This window comes from Trachurus japonicus, chromosome 2 (genome assembly GCF_045865225.1).
Source record: "Trachurus japonicus isolate A0001 chromosome 2, Traja_1.0".
Classification (NCBI taxonomy): Eukaryota; Metazoa; Chordata; class Actinopteri; order Carangiformes; family Carangidae; genus Trachurus; species Trachurus japonicus.
In genome coordinates, this window is record NC_140908.1 from 10,016,366 (window position 1) to 10,038,809 (window position 22,444).

A 22,444-nucleotide genomic window follows, 5' to 3' on the forward strand; every position below is an offset into this window, starting at 1 on the left:
AAGCTATTTCCAAGGGATTTCTTGGTTTCCCTCATCAAACTCATCAAATACACAATCCAACAACTCCAAAACGCTCTGGTGGACAAGTTGTGACCTGCACATTCACCACGCTATGAGATAATAACGGAACGTTACAAGACAGAGTTGTTTTCGAGGTAAATTCATGTAAAACCGCTGATGGGCGTTCCTGTCGGAGGCAGTTTTTCGTCAAGCAGTCTCTGCATTTGCCTCGAAAATTTTGGCAAAAAATGGGCCAATTTGCCAAAATGTTGAACTATCCCTTTAACAGTTTGTATCTCTATTCTTCACTACAACCTGTTTATTGTGTGTGGATATATATGTGGATTCATTAAAATGTCTTGTCTTAATAATAATGCATATCTATTAAAGTGTCTTATAAAATAAAGTCAGTGAATAACATCAAGTGGCTTTGATCCAGAAAAATAACACACATGGTTTAAATAAAGATATTTTCTCCATTGTTTTCATAACTGAGCCCTGCAGTGTGCTGTACTGTCAGGCTGTTCTGTATCTGTCCCGCAACTGAAAGAACATCCGTTGTGTGTTTTGTTGAATGAGGATAACCTGCATGAGGCTGTCAGCTCGATGCCTACAGTGGTGGTAATGTGTGTCCTGCGTGTCCTCACCCAGCTTGTTCCTGTTAGACAGCAGGATGGAGGTGCAGTGGAGTACATGAGGCAGCGCTGCCTGGACCAGCTCCCAGCGGGAGATGCTCTGGATGGCCTCTGACAGGGCCGGCGACAGCCCATGGAGCTTATTCTCCACCAGCACCCGCTCAAAAGACTTGGAGAGGCAGCCAGGGAGAAAAAGAAAAGAGACATCAGCCGGGGACTAAAGGCTTCTTTGACTATTTAAATGTCCCACATGGCCTCCAGCGAGGCGATGCCTGTGGGAGAGACACTGGCAGCTCTGTTTAGATCCAAAGGGATCTGGAAAAGTGTCATTATGGATATGAGTTTCCAAAGGTCTGGCTCCTGGGTAATAGGGGGAAGCCAGGGCAAAAACTAATTTACTAAATGCAAAATAAAGAGCCCCAGTTGATCTGCAGGTGCATTAAGGTAAAAACAGATTACTGGGAAGAGAGTGATTGTTTCCCATCACCATGCATGCAGCATGGCATTATGAAATGACTTACCACGCAAGATGCTTCATACTGCTTTCCTAACTTTGGGCGCAGAAATGCACTGAAAAACATAGAAAAGGATGGAAACATGCACATATACATGAATACAACACTGTCAGATCTCCAATGTCAAATAATAAAACATAGTGTCAGAGGTTGTTTTTTTTTTTTTTTTTTGCACCAACATGACAATCATCTCTCTGCTACTCTTTATTTGTCCCACTTTCTGTGTAAATTTGCTTTACAGGTGTGACATCACAATCTGCTGCATTCAAGGTGAACACCTTGCAAATAAAGAAAAAAACAAAACATGCAGTCCACCTCCTTCTATTTAACACATTCAGAACTGACACACTGGCTGCTGACACGGTTTCCCCATTCACGGGGTTGATTCATATTGAAGCCAATATACATCTGCTTTGAATCACAAACCACAAAATGCGGCTTTTTTTCTGCTCATGTGTCGAGCTGCGGGCTTGACAACATCAGCTGTCACACACACAGCCTTGATTCTCTTTATTTTCGGCGCTGGCAAAACACCTGTTATCAATTTGCACTGACACACACACACACACACACAGACTAACCTGGTTTGCCTCCATAGGAAGGTCTGGATGGGGAACGGTATACCCTTCCCGCACTCCGGCTCATTTTCATCCAGGCTTTTCCTCTTCACCATCCTGCCTGCCTGTGTGCGACCACCGGACCGGGCTGCTGGCTCTGCCCAGGTGACCAGCGAGCTTCCCTCACGACATGATTGGGTTCGTTCTGCGTAAAATGGCTGCAAGTATCGGTCGGTCGGACGGCAATAGAGATATATAGAGAGAGGAGAGAGAGAAGAGCGAGAGCGAGAGAGCGAGCAGGGGTGGGGGTGGAGGTTGGAGGGTGGGGGAGACGGAGAAGGAGCGAGCGCTCTGATTTCAGCACCTCCCTCGCCGGACAGTGACAGTTGATCGCCGTGCTAATTGTAGGCGGCGGAGCTTAAAGACGCAGTGTGCGGCCGGCTGCAGATGTTTCTGCGTCTTTTCGCTGCGCAGAGACGCAGCATGTCAATTTAAACGCACGTTGACTTGCGTCCGGATGGTGCAGCAGCTACACCAAGGTTAACACACCTACCCCTCCACCCATTTTCAATGTCAACAGGTTGTTTAATAACCCAGTAGGGGGCCAACCTATATGTGGTGATATAATGCATCATATTTTATGATATGATCATATGTTTTGTGTGACATAGCTTCAATAAAAAAGCACAATGTTGGTCTCTATAATGTATATAAGATAATTATTACCATCAGTGAGCTGTGAGCACAATAAAAGGCCCATAGAACCATAGAGGCACTTCTATTCCCTCCAGCAATAATAAAAAAATAAATTTTATGTTATAGAGATTTTCCTTCCCAGACCATTACAACAGCTGGGATGCCTGGAAATGACACCACTGCCCATGGATTCAGTATGAAAACCCCCCAAAACAGGTTTGAACATTTAAAGTGCACATCAATACAATTAATGTTTCTCTTAATATAATAAAAACTCAAGCAAATCACTTTTTATTTTCTTTATTTCTGTTGTCATCATCATCCTGTAGGAGCATTTGTCATCAGTACGTCTCAAACATCGGAAAGTGTGCACACATCTACATGGTCTTTTAAATACAATTACACAGGCAAAGAGGGGCTGGGGGGGGCAGGGAGGCAAGAATATAGGAAGCACAGAAGAACACTGGAGGGGCAGCTGACACAGGAGAGAAGGAGGAGAGGGGGGAGGGAGTCAGAGGACTTTCACAATGGTGAGCAGAGAATATGCTAGAACTGTTTTGTTTGTTTTTTTTTTACTCTTTTTTTTATGGATCCTAACAGCTGCAAGTGGAGGGTCTTTGCCGTTTCTTCTTCCATTAAGTTACTGGTTCCATCACACAAAAAGGGCTCTTTCAAATGGAATGTTTTCATATAAAGCTTCTTACTTTCCACTTCTTTATTTTTTATTTTTTAAAACAAACTTCAGGCCCTTTTTTTCATTCAGACACATTGTACAACCCCCTCTCTGCCAAGGAAGAAAAGTCATAGGAGCATTAGAGGCCTCTCAGGGATCTGACTTTGAAGTTCAGACACTCGGACGCACCCTGGTCATTTAGACTCACACTGAAAAGTTTAAGATTGCTCCAAATAGATCTAATTTATTTATAATTAATTTGCCATGCCAGCATAACAGCATTGATGTAGCCTAATAAAAACCACAGAGCTAGTGTAAAACTAAAAAAAAGAGCAGCCCATTGGTTTGCAGAAAATAAAACAGAGAGAAATCTATTGGAAAGCTAGCCTTTTAGCACTTGACTCAACATAACTGCAATGGTTATCAACATTGAAGTGCTAATAAGCCAGTGCAGCCACAGGGAACATACAAAACTGGAACAACTTCCACTACAGTGACATATATATATATAAAAAGAAAAAAACAAAACATAACAAGCGAACAGAAATTGTCCAACAATTCAGCACATATCAGGAAATCATACGATTCAAATCCAACCGACAAAACAAACAAAAGTTCATGTCGTTTTTGACTAAAAATGTCACATTTCATCAGACATGCTCATCAGCCATTCTTTTGCAGGTTACAGTTACACGCCATGTTTCTGTAAGTTACGCCTCTCTCACACACGGATGTATCATTAATACTACCTTCTAGTATCTAATAGCTATATCTTGCATTCAGTACCATATAAATTCTGAATGGACGTTATGCATGAGTTTATCCCCATACAAGTGGAATGTAGTGATGCTTTTCACGCTAAAAATATCACTGTACAATCATAAAACCATCAACGCTTTCTTGGACAAACACATCCAGTCGAAACCTTAGCATTCAGCCGATCTGAAACAAAACAGAAAAGTCCATATCTGAGTGGAGAGAAATGATTGGAGTAACAGATAAAGACTGACTGGGCGTGGGCGTGTCCCCCCCCCTTTTTTTCTTTTTTTTCCTCGGTGGGGGTGAATGAAGTATAATCTTAGAATTCAGTTTTTAAAATCCCGTGGGAAATAGTGGGAGGGTTGTCGACGGACAAACCAGTCAATCAACTACAACAGTAGAACCTGTGGGGGGGAGGGGGTCAAGTGAGTGGGGGGGTCATGTTGCAGTGAGGAACCTTGGGAAAACACTGGTTGCTTATCAGTGAATGAGACCAATTGGGAAGAAGAGTAATGGTGTGGATTTCGTTTCTTTTTTTTTTTTTTCCCTTTCTTTTTTTAATGGGTATCCTAAGCTGAGGCAGCCGGCTCATAAGCCCTGCTTGGCCAGAGCGGCGGTGACATCCTGGGCCAGCGTGGAGAGCTGTGGCGACTCCAGGAGGTTGATGCTGCCGGCGGAGGACAGACGAGGGGAGGTGCCTCCTGTCTCCATGCCGGGGGAGTGGGTGACCACGATTTCGGCGCCGTGGTCCACTCGAGCTTTGGCAGATTCCCGGAAGCTCAGCTTGTGGCTCTCAATCTGCCGGGACAGAAGAGTTCAGGTCATGGTTGTCTTTATTTCTACAGAACCCAGCAGACAGACAGAGAGAGACAGAGAGACATTGCGTGCTTCTTCTTTTACCATGATGTTTCCCCCTCCAGGCATATGGCTGGTGTTGTCCAGGGACCCGACCTTGGCGTGGGCCTTATCTTTAAAGTCCAGCTTCACATTCTCAATGCGCACGTGGCCTCCGCCTGGGAGCAGGACAAGAACCAAACCCAGTGATTCACCTCAGCAACACTCAATCAGTGCAATAAAGTGCAGTCATACAATATCATAAATTGCAGATGGCATCAAGAATTTGGACACACCTTCCCATTCAATGTTTTTTCTTTATTTGTATTTATTTCTACCGTGTAGATTCAAACTGAAGACATCAAAACTATGAAGGGACACAAGTAGCCACACAGTAGGTGGTTACTTCGAAAAATCTAAAACATATTCTGCTTTGTGTAACACTTTTGTGTTTACTATATAATTCCATAAGTGTTCCTTCATAGTTTTATGTTTTTAGTTTGAATCTACAATGTAGAAAGTCATTAAAATAAAGAAAAAACATTGAATAAGAAGATGTCTGTCCAAACTTTTATGCTGACACATTACAAACTGAGAAAGGCGAGTATCAGTAAACAGTAACATAATCTGAATTAAACTGAATAAGCTACTTTGTTTTTAATCTCTACAGGATTTTAGATGATCTACTTATCCTTGTTATGTCCACAAATAAACTTGAATGCTATTCCAGCAGTGAACCGTACCTGGCCTGTGGTGGATGTTGGACATGGAGTTACACTTGGAAGTGACGTGGCTCAAGTCGATCTTCTTGGTCTGGATTTGGATCTGTGGGCCAGTGTAGACGGCACTGTACGTTATTCACAAGAAAAAAAACAAACAACAAAACAGGCAGTGCGGGAAAACTATGCGCTACGCAAACACTTTAGAGGGATGGAAGCCACACAAAGTGACAAACGGGATGATGTGAAGAGAGATTAGATGATGCGGAGGCAGATCGAGGTCTAGCACACACACACACGAGACATGGACGTCTGCTACCAGGAGAGGGTTAACATGAAAGCAAGCGGCGACGACACAGACGGCAAACAAAACGCAGAGCACAGGCACTACATGATGCTACAGGGAGCAGATGCTTCAATTAAACTTTATTGTCCATGGGTGATATGAATTAGTGCGTCTACAAACACTGTTAAGGAGATACGGTGACAACCCTGCATGCTGTAGAGAGGTGTTTATGTTAAGAATTTAGACACTGTATGTTGTGGCCCAGGCAAATAAACCATATGTTTTGCTGGTGTAGGAAATTAGGGATATTTGCTTCTGAGGCACAAAACACAGTGGGAAAAGATGAAGACACTCCACGGCTACAGTTCACAGACTAAATGTGTAAGGTGTGTTAGAATGAGAGGACTTGGAGAGATGTTTCTGAAAGTGTGTGTGTGTGTGTGTGTGTTTTTCTGGTTAGCCACTCACGTGTCCCCCGCCTGCCATGTGCTGGATTTTGTCCAGGGAGCCACATTTAGACTGAATGTGGCTAAAGTCCAGTTTAACACTTGGAATCATAACCTGGAAATGACAGGGTGACTTTTTTTTTTTCTTTTTCTTTCTTTTTTTTCTAAACACAGACAAATAGGCAACATGAGGACTTTCTAAAACGGGAAGCAGGAGGGGAGGGGGGGAGCTCAGAAAGGTCCCATTTCCTCCCCTCCCATCCCGCCCCAAAAATAATCCTGTAAAAGTGTCCCAATTTTAAAATCCATGACCGATCAATCCGTCGGAGCTCGATTTAGCATTTGAATTTCAGCTGAAAATAAACTGGAGTCTTTTTACTGAGGGAGTTTAACTCTGACGCAGGGATGAAGGCAGTTATCAGTGTGCGGATGCTGCACTTGCAGCGCTGTAATCTGTAGAGTCCTGAACTTGTTCTAGCACCCTGAAGCATATTTCAAAGAGTTTAATTCCCAAGTGCGGCATCCGTTATTTATACAAGTATTAAAAGACATAAATCCACAAAATAGAAAACAGAAATAATAAATCACTTCCAAGAGCGAAGGGAACTTTACTTCCTGGTTGACAAAGAAGTAACATGGATGTATTGCACTTTGGGAATAAAGCCTTGTTTTGCTAGGCTGAAACAAGCCAATGCGGACACACAGATGGGTCAAGAGATGAACAGATAAAAAAGTAGCATGACAGAGCGCTCCAGCAGCCCCAGCTGGAAGGAGAAGGAGAAGGAGGAGGAGAGATCAGAGAGAGAGAAAAAGAAAGAAAAGAGAAAGTCGTACATACATTGCCTCCTTTGGGCGCGTGCTTCAGATTATCCTTGGAGCCGCACTTTGACTGAACATGACTGAAGTCCAGCTTCTTGTTTAAAATATGAACCTAAAACAAAATCCAATAACAAAACAAAAAACACTATATGTGCCTTGGTCAATCAAGTCAAGTGTGCGATGAGTGATCAATGTGTCACATGCATTTATACTGAACGTGTATTTACATTTACAGCTCTCATCTCCGTGCTCTTGTGCAGAGCTCTGAAGCTTTGTCCTGTAAAATACACGACGCATGCCAAGAGTCCAGTGGCAAAAGCAGAATCAGATTTGTTTCTTAGTGCTCTTTAGGAGGCAGAGATAATCAAACTGGCCAGGTGCAACCTTATTGGACAAAAGAATGCCTTTTTGTTTCTGGGTGAATAATCTTGGAGAATTTTAAAGGAAACCAATCAAGTAATCAATATCATCAATCCTTAAATCTGAGTAAACAGACTCTAATAGAGCCTTGCTGGTGCTTTAGAATCATGGTTTGACATAACCAATTCAAGTATTTCTGCCTTGTGCACCAATGTGTGATGTTTTGCAAATTAAAAAAAATATAAAAAAATGCCTAATGCATAGTTCAAAGAACCAAACCGAAGACAAACAAAGGAAAGGAGTTCAGGGAAAACACACACGAGCCCTGACAACACTGATCTGACCTGAGCTCCTCCTCTAAACCTGAAACCTGCAAACACAGAGACACGGACACACACTGTGTCCTCACTGTCCCTGTGGACCCCCCACCCCCCCACCCCCATGCCTTTCTTTTTATGTTGCAGTGACTTCACTGTGCTGCCTCCTCTACAGACACCTCCAAGGTCAACCAATGACACAATATTCAAATGTCAAAATAAAATGAAATTGAGACATTTAATTATAAATACGCATCAAATATGTCATTTTATAATAGAAAATCTATTTATTTTTTTAAAAAAAAGGGCTTTGCTTATAGTTTTTTTCCTTTCTATGTCGCAGGAGGAAGGAGAGCTGGCCTCCTTCTCAATATTTCACAGGGGTTAATGAAAAGTCTCACCTCTGTAAGACTGTAAGAACATCATGACTGTCTGCTGCCTTGGTTACGTGATGAAAAACTGCACAATCCACACAATGACGAGTGGATATCATCTTTATAATATTTTCTTTTCAACTGGAGGACAAGGGAAAACTGAAAGACTGGGAAACGTCACCTTAATGGTTTGAAAGTTTCCCAAACACCTCGGCCACCTGCACCTTAAATATTTCATCACGCTAGATCTGTCTCTGTCTGTTTTGTTTGCATCTTAGAAAATACTGAAGTGAGGTGATATATTTGCATTCAGTGCCCTTGATACAACTTCTCAATAAGTAATTCCTGCTTGCAGTTATTAATAGTCTGAGCCAAAGGGAAACTCGTGCATGGGGGATGACGACAGCAGCTCCCCGGGGCAGGTGATTCTGCAGGTTGACTGGCTCCTTGGAGGTATTCTTGGAATACTCTCAGGAGGACGTCTGTTTTAAAACCCTCATTACTTTAAGAAAAGACCAACGTGTGACTTGGTGGCTTCTTCAGGAGAGAGAAATGTGGGAGGAGAGGTGAGGAGAGGGGAGACAAAGAGACAGTGGGGGGAGAGAGAGAGGCCAGAGGCAGCCGATGACGGCTCATCCAGACTGACGGAGATGACGGCAGACAGGGAGAGAGGGCAGAGGACGGTCGCAGGAAGCAGCCAGACAGTGACGGCGCAGCGGGGGGGGGGTGGGGGGGGGGGTAGGGGGTTTAGAGCCAGGCCACACAGTGAGTGACAGTGAAGATGTGGAGAGGGAGAAAGAGCTGAGCATTTCACAACAACTCAGAGAGAGAGGAGGAGACAGAGGAAAGGAGAGAAGGTAAGAAAGGAACAAGAGAAACCACTGTTTTAACTCCAACTGCTCCATTAGTCGTGGCAGCAGTTGTGTTTAAAAGCCAAACACATGAATACGTCATGCTTTTTGCTTTGCTGTATCTCGTTCATGTGTACTCATGTTGACAAGCCACAATAAACTCAGGTTTAACTTCGGTCCTTCTCTGCCATCTAGTGGCAGAAGTGAGGAAATAAAAGTTTAAATGTTAACATCAGATGTGTACAATATCTATTTAACCTTCGTCTTGTGTTAGCTTTCTGCTACCATCTATATAGTTGTGTTATATAGTCTATAGTGTTTTAAATCAACTGTAAAATACACTTTTTTTCATCCAATTCGTTTTTCTCTTTCTTGGTTACATTGTCAGACTTCCTTATCCATGAAAATATTGGTTTTAATATTTTTGTCTTAAATTTCCTCTTGTCAGCTTTCTGCTACCATCTCTTGTGTTAGTGTCAGTTTTGACCCCATGTTTTTGTTTTATTTTGTTTAAATAGAGGTCCCTGACAAAGCCAAGAAGCCTTGATGCTATAAACAAATTTACGTGGTAGTTTTATGCATTTAAAACCTGAAAACAGGTCACTTGTGACCCGAACAAAAGAGGAAGGTTAAATTCCTGTGTTTTTTAATTTTTTTCTGAGAGAGAAGAAAAGATAAATTTAGATTCAGATTTTTAAAATCTGTACTGATTCACCTCCACTGGACTGGAGTTATTGCCACTGTGTTTTTCTGCTCTAAAGTGTGATTTCATACCTAAATCACACTACGACTGTGCACCACAGTCCCGTTACCTGGCCGCCTTTCGGCTGATGCTTCAGGTTGCTGGTGGACCCGATCTTGGACTTTACATTCTTCAGGTCAGGCAGAGGCTGGTTCAGAACCTTCAGCTGCCGTTGGACGGAGGAAGGCGACTTGGGCGGGGTCCGGATCACCGCCACCTTCTTCTCCTGGAGGATGCTGAAGGATTTGGGCGTGTGGCTGCCCGGGGTGCGCGAGCCCGGGGTGCGGCAAGCGTAGCTGGGGGGCGTGCCGGGCGTGACGGCGGAGGAGCCGGGGGTGGAGGCGCCGCTGCGGACCGATCGGGAACGTGCCGTGTCTGTGCCTGGGAGAAACGACAGGTTGGATTAGGATGAGAGGAGGAAGAGGAGAGGAGGGATGAATGAAAACCTTCCTTGGACGTGGGAGAAAGAGAAAGAGAATAAAAACATCACCTCAGAGAAAGAAGGAAGAGGGAAGAGGACAGAGAAAGAGACAGACACATGAGAGCAACAGATGGACTGATGGATGTGATCCCTTCATCTGGTTCTGATGATGATTATGATGATAATAATAAGGAGGCATGACACTGGTGGAGCTGTGAACGCAGCCTCAGGGTGGCAGCGAATTCTTTCTCCGTTTCCACAGAACAAACAACCCAGGTCAAACAAGAATGTTTGACGAGGAGCGGGAAAGCACACACACGGGCAGCTGAATTCATTTAACGCTCACGGCTTGTTGCCGGGACACTGGTCCAAGAGACCAATAGGCTCTTAGCCAACAACAATGGCCTTAATAAGACCCAAGATTTAGCAACCTGTTGTTATGGATACCACCTGTTCCTCTGATAAGGTCTCTGCAGGTTCAACAAAACTAACGTTATATAAACACATTTCTTTCTAATTGGACTGAATGGTCAGGAAATAGATTACAGCAGAGCAGGTGCTGTAATTAAAGGTTTGAATATTGTGTATCGAAAGAGGATTTAAGGATATGGAGACTGACAAATGGAACAGAATGGGCTCTTAATCAGTTTGTCCAATAATGTAAGACAGCATTGACACATTGCACATGTCACTTTGTAGACGTTTAAAATTTTGCATCCTACTGTATTTTTTAAGGTAATTTTAAAATAGTGCATACTCTGCTTTATGCACATTGGGAAATGTAAAGATCTTTAATTTAATTTTGATATAAAAATTATATATTATTATTTTTTTATAAATAAATGCATATATATATTTATACTTTTTTTTTTTTAAAACTTCAATTAAAATCTTAAAAATTGTATATATTCTGCCTCTTTTGCACACAGCGGTCACTCCTGTTATTGGGCCGGTGTTGCCTGTTGTCTACTGTTTCTGTCCTATGTCTGTGGGTATTTTAGGCTGCATTTGAATTGCCCTTTGGGGGACAATAAAGATTTACAAAACAATACATTATAAACCAGTCATTTTAAAACCTGCAGAGACGTTTGAAAAGAGGAGTGTGACCAAGATGAATGAATGAATGCAGTATAAGTCCTTATGTTGGGGTGAATAATAAAAAGCACTATGCACTAAGAGCTAAGATGCCACAGGTTGATGATGTGGGTTTAACAGCTACTGGGTGGTCTACCTGCCATACTAGGGGCTCTTCCAGACCTGCTCTCTCTGGACTCGGTGCGGAACGCTTTTGAGAAAGAGGAGAAGCAAGGAGGTGAGGGGGGAAATCAGGGGGGAGAGAAGAGCAGGGCAGGGTGCGGAGGAGGGGGGTGTGAGTTAAATGTCATAAAAGTTAGTGAGTTCGGAGAATCATTCAAATCAATAAAGATGTAATCTGCTCCAACTGTGTTTCCCGTGTGTGTGTTCTTACAGGTTGGCCTGGTGGGGGTGCTGTCTTCTTGCTCAGCAGCAGGGATGTGGCGAGTCAGAGACTTGGCTGGCCTGGGGAGGGACGACCTCTTCTCTGGGCTGCGGTATGATCTCTCCTGAAAGCACACACACATACACACACACACCACACGCTGAGGAGTCAACACCTGGCTTTGTGTTATGCAGCATGAGTGTGCAGGCTTCAGCTACCTATCAGTCCCCCTCTTTTTTTTTTTTTTACCTTCTCTGCCCATTTGTTTGGCAGAGGGGACGGGCGGGAGCACGCAGAGGAGGGGCGGGCCTCATTGAGCTCCGCCTCCACCAGGGGGCTCCGTTTAAGGCTACAGGCAGAGCCGGGCCGGGGGGGATAGCGGTTGGACGCCCGGCGCTGCTGCACCGCCATCTTTAAGAGCACGGCCCTCGTGGGGCTCTGGACGCGACACGTGACGACAGGCAGGAAGACATGCAGGAGGGACGAAGGGTGTGCAAACAGGGAGGAAGAGGTGAAAGAAGAAGACATGAGATGGAACATGCATGAAAGTGTATGTATCAGTATCTTCATCTTAAAGGGATAGTTTGTTACCTTTATCTGTCAATGCAAGCTGTTTTTAGAACGGCGGAGCAGAGCCGTGAGCTACTCAGAGCTACGCTACGGAGGCTAATGGGATTTCTTGGTTTCCCTCATCAAACTCATCAAATACACAATCCAACAACTCCAAAACGCTCTGGTGGACAAGTTGTGACCTGCACATTCACCACGCTATGAGATAATAACACAACGTTTAATGAGGGAAATCAAGAAATCCCATTAGCCTCCGTAGCGTAGCTCTGAGCAGCTCACGGCTCTGCTCCGCCGTTCTAAAAATAGCTTGCACCGACAATTAAAGGTAACAAACCTATAGGGATTATGGCAATGGGCCAATTTGCCAAAATGTTGAAATAATCTTGTTCAGGTGATTTATAATCTAAGATACTGAGTTCACATACACATCTGATTATTTGATCTGATTTCAGATAATCTGACCCTGAGGATGGATTTTTAAATTTTCAAAAGACGTGATGAAAACATGATGAAATTTTAAGACAGGCAACACAAAGATGAGATGAAGACTTGACACAGGAAAAGACAGAGTTTTGAGTCATAATTGTTGTATGGTTTGCAGCTATACTCATGTACTCACAGGCTTTCTCTGTCGAGACTGGAATAGACATGGACAGAGGCAGAGGCATGCAAGACAAAAGGAATACGCACACAGAGAAATAAACAGACACAGATGCAGACGTGCAGAAAGGACGAAAAAGAAGAAAACACTGAGTTTGTCGTGCAAACAACAAGCCCCATGATGCAATAGGGAGTAAAGTGGTGAAATGCATGGATAGACTAACGCAACAACTGCTTGCCAGAATATAGTACTCCTTAAAATGATGCAACTTCACTGAGCATGACATAATATATGTAAAAAAGAGCTAAATAATACTTACAGCAGTCCTCTCCCTGGACTGGTGGGCCACACTGAGGGGCTGATGACTCTCCATCCCTGTGAAGAAAACAGTCCCGTTGTAATGATCAGTACAAAAAACCCCAACAAAACAGCAGGTGAGACATTCTGCGAGTGTGAACACACGCATGCTCACACAGCACACACACATATGCATTACGTACTCTGAATGAACACAGGTCAGATAATCAAACGTTAAAAACACACACGTTTGTCTCTCTTCACATTCACTGCTCGTTTTCACACAAACTGATCACACACACACAACTCTGAAGCCATTTCCAGCAAACACAGAAAAGTGAGCCACCCAAAAATAACTACAGTGTGTTCATCATAAAAGAGTACACTCATCATCAGCATCATTAAAGACAACTCACAAACTACAGCATCAGCGAACAGAAAAAAAAAACATGAATATGAACCCTATGAGCTGAAAATGCACCATTTTCTTACAAGGTGAAAATGAAACTACAAAACAGAAATCCAAGTGCAATGACATGTTAATGGAGAAAAAACTGAGCAAATGGCACTTTCAAAATATGGTGACAGCACATGATATTTGCCAGCTACATTGCACCTGCTCAATATCTCAAAGTGCCATCAATAGAGAGAGCCACCGCTGTACTACGCTTTCCTTTGTCATGTTTATTTATGCAAACTAACCTGCTACAGCCAAAAAACCTTCAATGAATCTCTTATTATTGGTATTTTAGTCCTGTAAAAGGACTCTCAGGCCTCCTCCGTACTGCAATACGGTGATATCTGGTGTTGCTCTCTCTATCCACGGCACCGATTCCCGGTGAAGAGTGTTCACCTGTGGCCTTGCGTCTAGCAGAGCCGTGAAGCAGAGCGGGCCTAGGATGCCTGGCCGCCGCTTTGGCTACGCTCTTTCGAGACGGAGAGCGACTTTGGAGGGCTGACACCTTATTCTGGTCAGCCCTCCTCATGCCTACTGGCAAAAAGGAGAGACAGGATTATATACCAACATGTAAAAACCTCAGTCAAATGTACTACATCAGACAGTTACACAAGTTAAAAACAAAATACATTTGTTTTAAGCTAAACAATTTTTCTTTTTTTTGCTTGAAAATAGAATTGAAACCTTTTTTCTTCTTCATCATCATCATCTCCTCTCTGGGATGGTGGCTGGGTACTTTGCGGGACACTTTGATCTCAGTAGTGCCAGAGTTGCCCCTTCCTCTGCCAGGGGCCCGTTTAGCGGGTCTGTCCACCAGCGCGGGTGTACTGGCGGAGCTCTGGGTGCGAGGAAGGGCTTCGATTTGCTCGGTCATAATACTTTTGTCATCATCTGCAGTGGAGAAGGATCAAATCAGGACTCATTCTCCACATTTGCTGATGAGCATGACCTTATTACAAAAGACATTCAGATTTACTTTCTTGTTTTTTATATATATATAAACAATAGATTTACATTGTTTTCAATTGATTAATTAATTCATTTTAGCCGTAGTACCTTTTAAGTCCATACAGCCACTGTCTGTATCTAGGATGGAGACGTCCATGGTGGTTTCATCATTAGCTGCCTGACTGCTCTGGCTGGTCTCCTCCACCTCCTGACCAATCTCAATGTCCTTCTCCTCCTCTTCATGCATCCTCTTCTCCCCCTCATCCTCTTCTCTCAACATCTTCTCCTCTCTTTTTTCTCTACTTATCTCATCGGTACCAACTCCCTCCACCTCCTCCTCACCTCTTTGGTCTTTCTTTACCTCCTCATCCTCCTGTTCCTGTTCCTTCGCTTCTTCTCGACTCAATTGCGGATCCTCTGCCCCTTTATCCTCCTCTGGCCCTTTATCTGTCGGATGTGGCGGGTCGTGGTCGGAGCACGGAGACAGGTGCGAGCTGTCTGTCGCGGGCTCCCCGTCGTCGCTGTTCTGCGCGCTGTGACTCCATTCCTCTGCGCCGGACCTGGCATCTTCCTCCAGCAGTTCATCGCCGAGCATCAGCCTCACCTCCTTTCCGACCTCAGCTTGCCCCGTCTTGGGCGGATCATGCTCTTCTGCCTCCTCCATCATCTCCTGAGGTTCTTCAGCGATTTCAATATCATCCTCATCCTCCACTTCTTCCTCTACTTGTGCTTGAGGTATAATGATGATTGGGGAGGATATTGTTGGTTTTGGTGTTTCTCGTTCAACTTTCAACTCCGGTAACTTGATTTGGACATCTTTCTTATCTACGGGCTTTTCAGCACTTAAATCCTGAACATCCTTTGAGGTCTCACACTTTTCTATTCCTTCTAATCTTTCAGGTCTCCCGTGGCCACTTTGAATCTTCTTGTCTTCTACTTCTGCGCTCTCTTCTAAAGACTGAGATGATGCTGAGGGTGTGTCTGTCTTTTCCGTTTCTGGTTCTCCACTTGTTTCTTCTGACTCCTTCTGTTCAGGAGTCAACACTTCTTTGTCTAATTTGGTCTGTTTGTCGTCAGTGCTTTCACACATCACATCCTTCTCTGCTTTGACCTCTGGAAAGACGTCTTTCCCAGCTTTCTCTTCAGTGTCTTCGCTCTTTGAGGGTGCTTCATCTGGAGACTTGGGGGTGGTGGGAGTCGGGGGAGCTTTGCTTCCAGTTTCTGCAGCGCTGAAAGTGAAGGAATTGTCTGGTGGGATGGGAGAAGCCTCTCTGGACGGGTCTTTTTCTATGTCCACTTCAGGGATCGCATGGATCTTTATGTTGCCCGGCAGGCCGCTCTCCAGACGGAACTCAGTCAGCCTGTCTTTCGGAGAAGTCATGGGGATTCTCAGGCGATCGGGTTTCCCTCCACTTGTCACAGCTTTTTCAAGAATCATGGTAGTTTTTACAGGTGCATCTTTCTTCTCAGTTACAGTTTTTGGAGACATCTCGGGTGCAGTTCCTTTGTCGTCTGTTGTCTGTTGGATTCCCTTTTGATCATCTTCAACTTCTGTGGCCCCAAGTTCTTCCTCAACTTCCCCTTCCACAGACGGGAAACGCTGGTGTGGAGAGTCTCCAGGACTGGGTACATCAGCGGGAGACGGCATGGGCCCCGAGTACTCAGTGAAGACACAGTAACCCAGCTCTTCCAGCTGTCTTTCCCTTCCCACCACTCTTGAGGTCTGATCTCCCAAGGCGAGCTTTGCCAAAGAACTCCCCACCAGAGCTGAGACGTCAGCGGGCACCGACTTTCGTCTCATGTGGTCAACCTCTCTCCTCTCCAGTGAAGGCTGCGGCAGAGATCCAGCCAGGTCCAACATCTCGGAGAGGCTTTCGGTTTTCTCTAAACTCTGCTTGTCTGCGGGTGGAGGTGTTTCTGCTTTGGTAGGAGTATCTTCAGGGGATTCAGCAGACGTTGGGGTAATGGAGACAGCTGGAGGAAACGTGGGTTTATCGCTCTCCACGGATGGGGTTGAAGGGTAAACCTCGGATTCATCGAAACTTCCACTGATTGGACACAAGCTCCCAGAGAAGGTCTTGTCTTTCTGCACCGAGGATCCAACAGTGATGTTCAAGGACAGGCTTCTCTGTTCCAGTGACATCTTACCGGGACATACTTTGACTTTCTTCTCCTCTTCCTCCTCCTCCTTCTTCTGCACGGTGCTCTCAGTCTCCCCACTTAACTTTGTCTCTGCTGCTGTGCTGAGTTCATAATAGCTCTGAGTTTGTGGCGACTCCTCTTCATGGCTTTTTGAGGACGTCTCAAAGTAGGTTGTTGCTCCTGGCTCTTGCTCAACTGAAGTTTCTGATGTGGATTTTAACTCTGCACCAGGGTCTGGACTTGATTTGTCCGTCTCTTGCACAGGCGTCTCATGCAACCCAACACCACTGCCACTGTCTTGGTCTGCCTTATTTATCTCCTCATCCATCCCTTGTTTTTCCTTGCTTTCCTTCAGAGGAACCTCTGGCTGGCTTGGTGGGACAGTTTCCTCTTTTTCCTTTGTTGGAGCCTTCGAGGACTCTTCTGCCACTGAAGTCTCTTCCGTGTCTTTTGCTTTGTCAACAGACTCTTCTACTACATCCTTTCTGTCTTTGCTAGCTGGCTCAGTTGAAGAGGTATCAGAGGGAACTTCATCTTTTACAGAGGGAGGAGGAGAAGGAGGAGGAGGTCCGGTTGTGGCTGGTTCTGCTCCCTCCGTTGTCGCACTTTCAACGAGTGCTTTCGACGGCGCTTGAGATTCGTCTTCTTTAAGAGCGGACTCACAAGGCGCCTTACTGATACATTCTTCCAGCTGGGCTGCGAGTTTGAAGGACACTGTACAACTTTGTGCTGTTTCATATCAGTTTAAAGCTTTGCTAGCAGCGTTCACAAAAAGCTAGCCAGTCAAGCCGAGGGGCCTCTGCACACAGATACAGTAGCTCTCCATCAAGCAAAACACACAGCACAGTGTATTTTGTGGCAGGCCACAACAGCACAGGGGGGATTCACAGCACCTAAGATTGCGTGCAGAACTGGAATGAAGGAATGAGTTGCATGATGTTAGATGATGAGAAAATAATGTACACAACAATATTGAATTCCTATTGCAATATGCAAGGATTGACAAAATGGCCAAACTGGTGATTAATTTATTAAAAAGAAAAATACTCTTATACTTATTTGATGCAGTTCGCTATTACAGTTTCTACTGCAAATATAGGGATGTAAATGACTCTTTAAGTTGTGTGGAGAATATTCTTAATTCAATTAGTTTTACAGATAAGGATGATGATACATGTCCAATGAGGGTGGATTATAATGCCCAAAGTGTGATCTTAGTAACAATAGGAAAACAGGATTATCCTTTGCCTTGGGATGAAATGAAAACAACATTGAAACTCAAAGCGAGTGATACACAACAGACTTAGAATACATTCAGGACTGATTCATGAAGCACCCATACATGTGGGTGCACTCGGGGAAACAATTTCTTGCACACAATATTCCAGCAAAACCAACATGTAAAAATATAGACAGCTAATTCTAGCAAACACTCAAGTATACAATGCTTGACAGTTTAGACAGTGATATTTGCATTTGCAATGTAGCTGGCAATACAGAAGTGCAGAAATGATCAACTACAGAATGGTTGATCAGGTTTTTCTAATGTCGCTCCGATGAAAAGCAAATGGTTATGTTTTGCATGGGGAAGCACAAAATCAAAAATGCTATGTCACATCGTTTTGCACATGGCAATTTCAGGTATTGAAGCAGAAGCTTGAGGATTTCAGGGCGACAAAGCTGGAGGAAGGTTGGCAGCAAAGCCTGAGTTGCATCACAATCTACTAATCAAGAGCAGGAAGTCTGTGCGCCCCTGAACAGAGCACCAGAGGAACATGCAAAATAGGCAAAGGGAGAAAGAGACTCGCATTTACTCAGTGACCTCACACAGACTGTTCGCACTCGCACAAAAAAAACCCATGGAAACCACACACACCTTTTTGTGATGGGCTGTGATCACCTTGGTGACTTCCTCCATTGAGGACCTCAGGTGTCTGGGCTTGCTGGTAGCCCAAAGCCTGAGGCTCTGTTAAATAATCTGCCTGCTCTGTGAGCGAGTCTCCTGGCTGCTCATATGTCACTTCCTCTTGGTAACTGCCGGGCCCTTCGGGAGCCTCCTCCTCATCTTGCTGTTGACTGAGAACCTCTATTTTATCTTCTTTGAGCAGGGGGGGAGGATACACATGGATGAGAGATGGAGGACAGCAAAACTGGGGTTACATGGGTTGCATGACACTTTCAGCTCTGATGGAGATGTATGGGATGCAATCAACACATCTACTAGATGCCTATATACAGTAGATATTAAACATGATTGTTTTCTTCTTTGCTTTAGGAATAATAGCAACATCATCACATATACAAATAGCCTGCTTTTAATTTTCAAAATATTCAATAGTAAAAATAGAAAAGTAAGGATTTGCTTCTGTATGTGATATAAAATAAAGCCTGAACCATGCAGTCTAATATATGATTCTACAGTATATTCTAGTGATTGCATGCCACGTGCAAAAAAAATGAAATGATTAGAAAACAGGCTGCGCTGTTCTCTGTGAGTAAAGAGCTGAAAGCCAATCCTGGAGAAAATCAATACACAAAATGAGGAAAAAAGAAGAAGGAGGAGATGTTGAGAGGGGAAAGGAGACTAATGAGACAAAGGGCTCCAGTGGCAGGTTATGTGCTATTGCCTACGGGGAGGAAAGATGTTTGTGTTGCTATCTAGCTCTCGTATCCAGGGTCGACTCCAGCAGTGGAGCTGGTTAAAGAACTAATACTGAGCAAGTCTTGGTTAAAAGGAATTGGACAGGACAGTGTGGCACATGCTGCAGACTCTTTAAAAGGTGATAGCTGACATGCAAAGCAACAGAGACTCTAAGAAAACTAAACACTAAGGGATCAGAAGAAAGAGGAGGAGTGGCGGCCGTGTCTCGAGATGGATCTCCAGACTCTGTGCTGTGTTTGGTGTCTGTTTTTTTTTTTTTTTTTCTGGGTCTCTATTTTCGCCACTCGCACCAACCATTCACACTCTCATGCTGGATGGTCCGGAGTGGTTATCAGTGTGTGTACCTTGTGCCACGGGCCCAATCTGCTCAGCGGATGGTGAGGGGGGAGGGGAGGGAGGCAAATTGGCTGAGTCATCCACTGCGAAGGGAGAGACAGAGAGAGAAAGAGAGAGAGAGAGAGAGTAGAGAGACACACCAGGAAGACAAGACATGGATGGGAGGAAGGAAATGAAAAACTAAATAACTCAAAGCTGACCTTATCTCTGTGGGCGAGGCCCCCTTTGAGTTTCAACCAGCGGCTGGTTGTGTGTGTTTGTTTGATGAGTTGTCGATGCCGAGTGCTAATCCCATGGCACCACTGGGATTTGATTTGATTTGATTTGATTGCCGTTCCCTTATTTCCCAGTGCAGATACAGATACGGTCCCAACTTACCTTAAGTAGCGGAGATGGTGACAAAATCATCAGATATGCTGATTGTACAGATTACAGCAGCTCAATGTTCAGATTTCACAATAAAACGACAAAGAAAACATGAAAATCTCTGTCTTTCTTCTGTTTTCTACACTCACACTTCTTTTTCTACATTTGCCATTTCTTATATATTACCTTATGTTTGCATTTCCTGCAAATCTAGCATTCTCTAGGTCTTGATATATGCATTAGTTTCTCATAGGATTACATGACTTCTAGGTGACCACATGAAGAGTTCTGATCTGAATCTGAGATATTGCAAATTGGTAAACTCTGAGAACGAGCGTGTTCCTGAGAGGAATCCATCTTAATGTGATCCATGTGAATTAAAAAGAAACAGCTTTACAACAAGAGAAACCTCAAACCACAATTTCTTTTCCCCCACACTGAGCCCAGATTACTTCCAACCAAGATTCCCTGAGCTTTCTGAACTACTTCTATAGAAATGTCCAGGAAGGAACCTAATTATGTGAGTAGTTTAACCCACAAGAGACCCACGGCCAAGTGTCTCGAGGGACCGTGACATTGTCCTCTGAGCTGTGGTCGTGCTTCTACAGCAGATTGTTCATGTTCCATGACTCAATCAAACGTGAAAACAGTTTGATCTGTTCAAGTGCCTTTTGGGAATTGATCCCCCTTTTCCTGGCACAGTGGAACCAATCACATTTACCCACAGCCATCTGGCAGCATGTGCCGGCAGTCCAATCAATGCACGTGCATGCCTTACTGGGTCAGCACCCAGTAAGGCATGCATGTGCACGCTCGCACAAACACGTCTGTCCCCCCCTTTTACCTGTCGTTCCAGGATGCGCGGCCGCTCCGCCGTGGTATCCGTTCTGCCTGTAGCCGGAGCTGTAGGCCGAGTAGCCGTTCTCGCCGTTCTCCTGGCCGTTGGAGGCCCAGTGCTCGTCTGGCTGCCGACCGTCTGCCATGCCTGCCTGCTGAGACACCGGGGAGGGGATGGGTCACCTGTTGAGGGAGGAGAAGAGAAGTGGACTGTGAGTTTTTTTATTTATTTTACCTTTATTTTACCAGGCAGATTGCTTGAGATGAAAAAAAATTCTCTTTTCCAAGCAAGGCCTGGCCAAGAAGGCAGCAAACAAGATAAAGAAGAAGGGACAGACATGAAAGAGAGAAAATAAATCAATAAAAAGTATGAGATAAGGGACAGGAAGAAGAAAAGGAACCAAAATATACAAAATAAGAAGAGTTTTCTAAAGCATCCTGTAAAGGGGGAAGTTCACAAATCAGCCACCAGAGGGATCAGGGAGCCACGCTGCCTCTCTGCCGGCCGGCCAACTGGTCTTTGTCTCAGCATCCACGTGCTGAGACAGGAGGGAGAGGCCGATAACCCATCGGTACGACTGTTTTTTCCCCCTTTTTACAGAGCAAGTGGGTTCCCACAGACTGTCACTGGCTTTTGGTTTTTAAAGCCTGTGAACGGGAACGGCTTCAGCAGCTGACAAGGTTGGATATGCAGTACCAACCAATGCTAAATACACACACACACACACACACGCTGTGAGGTCATCTAAATGAAAATATGAAGCCAATAGCAAAAATGATGACTTGCACAACAACAACACCCTGTACTGTAATTAGAGAGGAAAAAACAAAAACCTGCGAACACACCCTTCATATCCTTTCACCAGTCACAAGGAGGTTGTTACCATGGCAACCGGAACAGGTCTTACTGGGCTCCGGCAGATGGGTTTGACAGGCCTGCCCCATTCAGGCAAAAAAAAAAAAAAAAAAAAAGTACTCCATACACACTCAGACTGCCCACACTGCAGAGCAACAAGCTCCTTTCCATTCATTTCAATGACAAAAGGGGTTTTTTTGCAATCAAGTGTGCACTAGCCGACTCAACTATCTGGATTCTAATTGAGCATGTACCCAGATAAAAGCGGTCCCATTTCCCCTGCAGACAAGTCTCATAATGTTGCTTTTTAAACACGATTAGCAGACGGGGGGCCTCTCCCCTCCCATGCCTGGCAGCTTAGCTAAACAGCATCATTATCATCAAGCAGCTGCAGCTAATTTCATCATATCAAATTGTCGCCGAGACCCGTCCTCTCCCTCCTTCTGCCTCTCTGAGCTTTGTTTTCCTCACAAACATGGAACTTTTCCACCACCACCACCACCAGCTCTGACCTGTTTGTCTTGTTTTTTTATTCCCTCCTTTTTAAATGCAATATGCAGGGTTCATACGCAAATATGGAATTTGATTTTATACATTTCCATGTCTGGAAATGTATGGAAACTATTGTATGGAAATATATTTATCTTAATACTTATCTGGGTTTGATCTTATCTGAAGTTATTTGGGTTAATTGTACCTAGCTGCAATCTCCTGGAAATGATACACATTCAGAATAATGAAAACAAATTATGCTTTTTTTATATTATGCACATCTATTTACTCAAAAATCACAATTTATTAATTTTTTTTTTAACAAGAAGTCTGGAAATTAGGAAAAAGTATGGAATTTTGAAATGCCAAATGTGTAGGAGCCCAGAATATGATATTCTCATGTGAAATGCACTGGTG

General features: G+C 44.2%; 2 protein-coding genes across 5 annotated transcripts in view; both read right to left on the reverse strand.

Annotated features, from left to right (window-relative positions):
- unc80 (unc-80 homolog (C. elegans)) overlaps positions 1-1,960 on the reverse strand; it is a 49,721-nt gene extending 47,761 nt beyond the window's left edge. For 2 of the 3 annotated variants that reach the window (XM_085799976.1, XM_085799984.1), the window contains exons 1-3: positions 1,732-1,945; positions 1,157-1,205; positions 648-804 (exon numbers count right to left, since the gene is read on the reverse strand). In XM_085799976.1, coding sequence (XP_085656102.1) covers positions 648-804; positions 1,157-1,205; positions 1,732-1,823 — 298 coding nt within the window. In that variant the 5' untranslated portion in view covers positions 1,824-1,945. Of the gene's footprint in view, positions 1-647; positions 805-1,156; positions 1,206-1,731 lie in introns of all 3 variants that reach the window. The other variant, XM_085799992.1, reaches the window with a different exon arrangement.
- Positions 1,961-2,687: 727 nt separating this feature from the next.
- Positions 2,688-22,444, reverse strand: part of LOC146990832 (uncharacterized) — a 52,153-nt gene continuing 32,396 nt past the window's right edge. Inside the window, exons 4-19 of one of the 2 annotated variants that reach the window (XM_085800005.1) lie at positions 20,687-20,862; positions 19,485-19,559; positions 14,445-17,174; positions 14,073-14,279; positions 13,785-13,919; positions 12,954-13,009; positions 12,653-12,670; positions 11,713-11,901; positions 11,473-11,587; positions 11,236-11,289; positions 9,654-9,964; positions 6,959-7,051; positions 6,143-6,235; positions 5,413-5,494; positions 4,736-4,848; positions 2,688-4,633 (exon numbers count right to left, since the gene is read on the reverse strand). In XM_085800005.1, the coding sequence (XP_085656131.1) occupies positions 4,424-4,633; positions 4,736-4,848; positions 5,413-5,494; positions 6,143-6,235; positions 6,959-7,051; positions 9,654-9,964; positions 11,236-11,289; positions 11,473-11,587; positions 11,713-11,901; positions 12,653-12,670; positions 12,954-13,009; positions 13,785-13,919; positions 14,073-14,279; positions 14,445-17,174; positions 19,485-19,559; positions 20,687-20,825 (4,620 nt within the window). In that variant the 5' untranslated portion in view covers positions 20,826-20,862 and the 3' untranslated portion in view covers positions 2,688-4,423. Of the gene's footprint in view, positions 4,634-4,735; positions 4,849-5,412; positions 5,495-6,142; positions 6,236-6,958; positions 7,052-9,653; positions 9,965-11,235; positions 11,290-11,472; positions 11,588-11,712; positions 11,902-12,652; positions 12,671-12,953; positions 13,010-13,784; positions 13,923-14,072; positions 14,280-14,444; positions 17,175-19,484; positions 19,560-20,686; positions 20,863-22,444 lie in introns of both variants that reach the window. The other variant, XM_085800014.1, reaches the window with a different exon arrangement.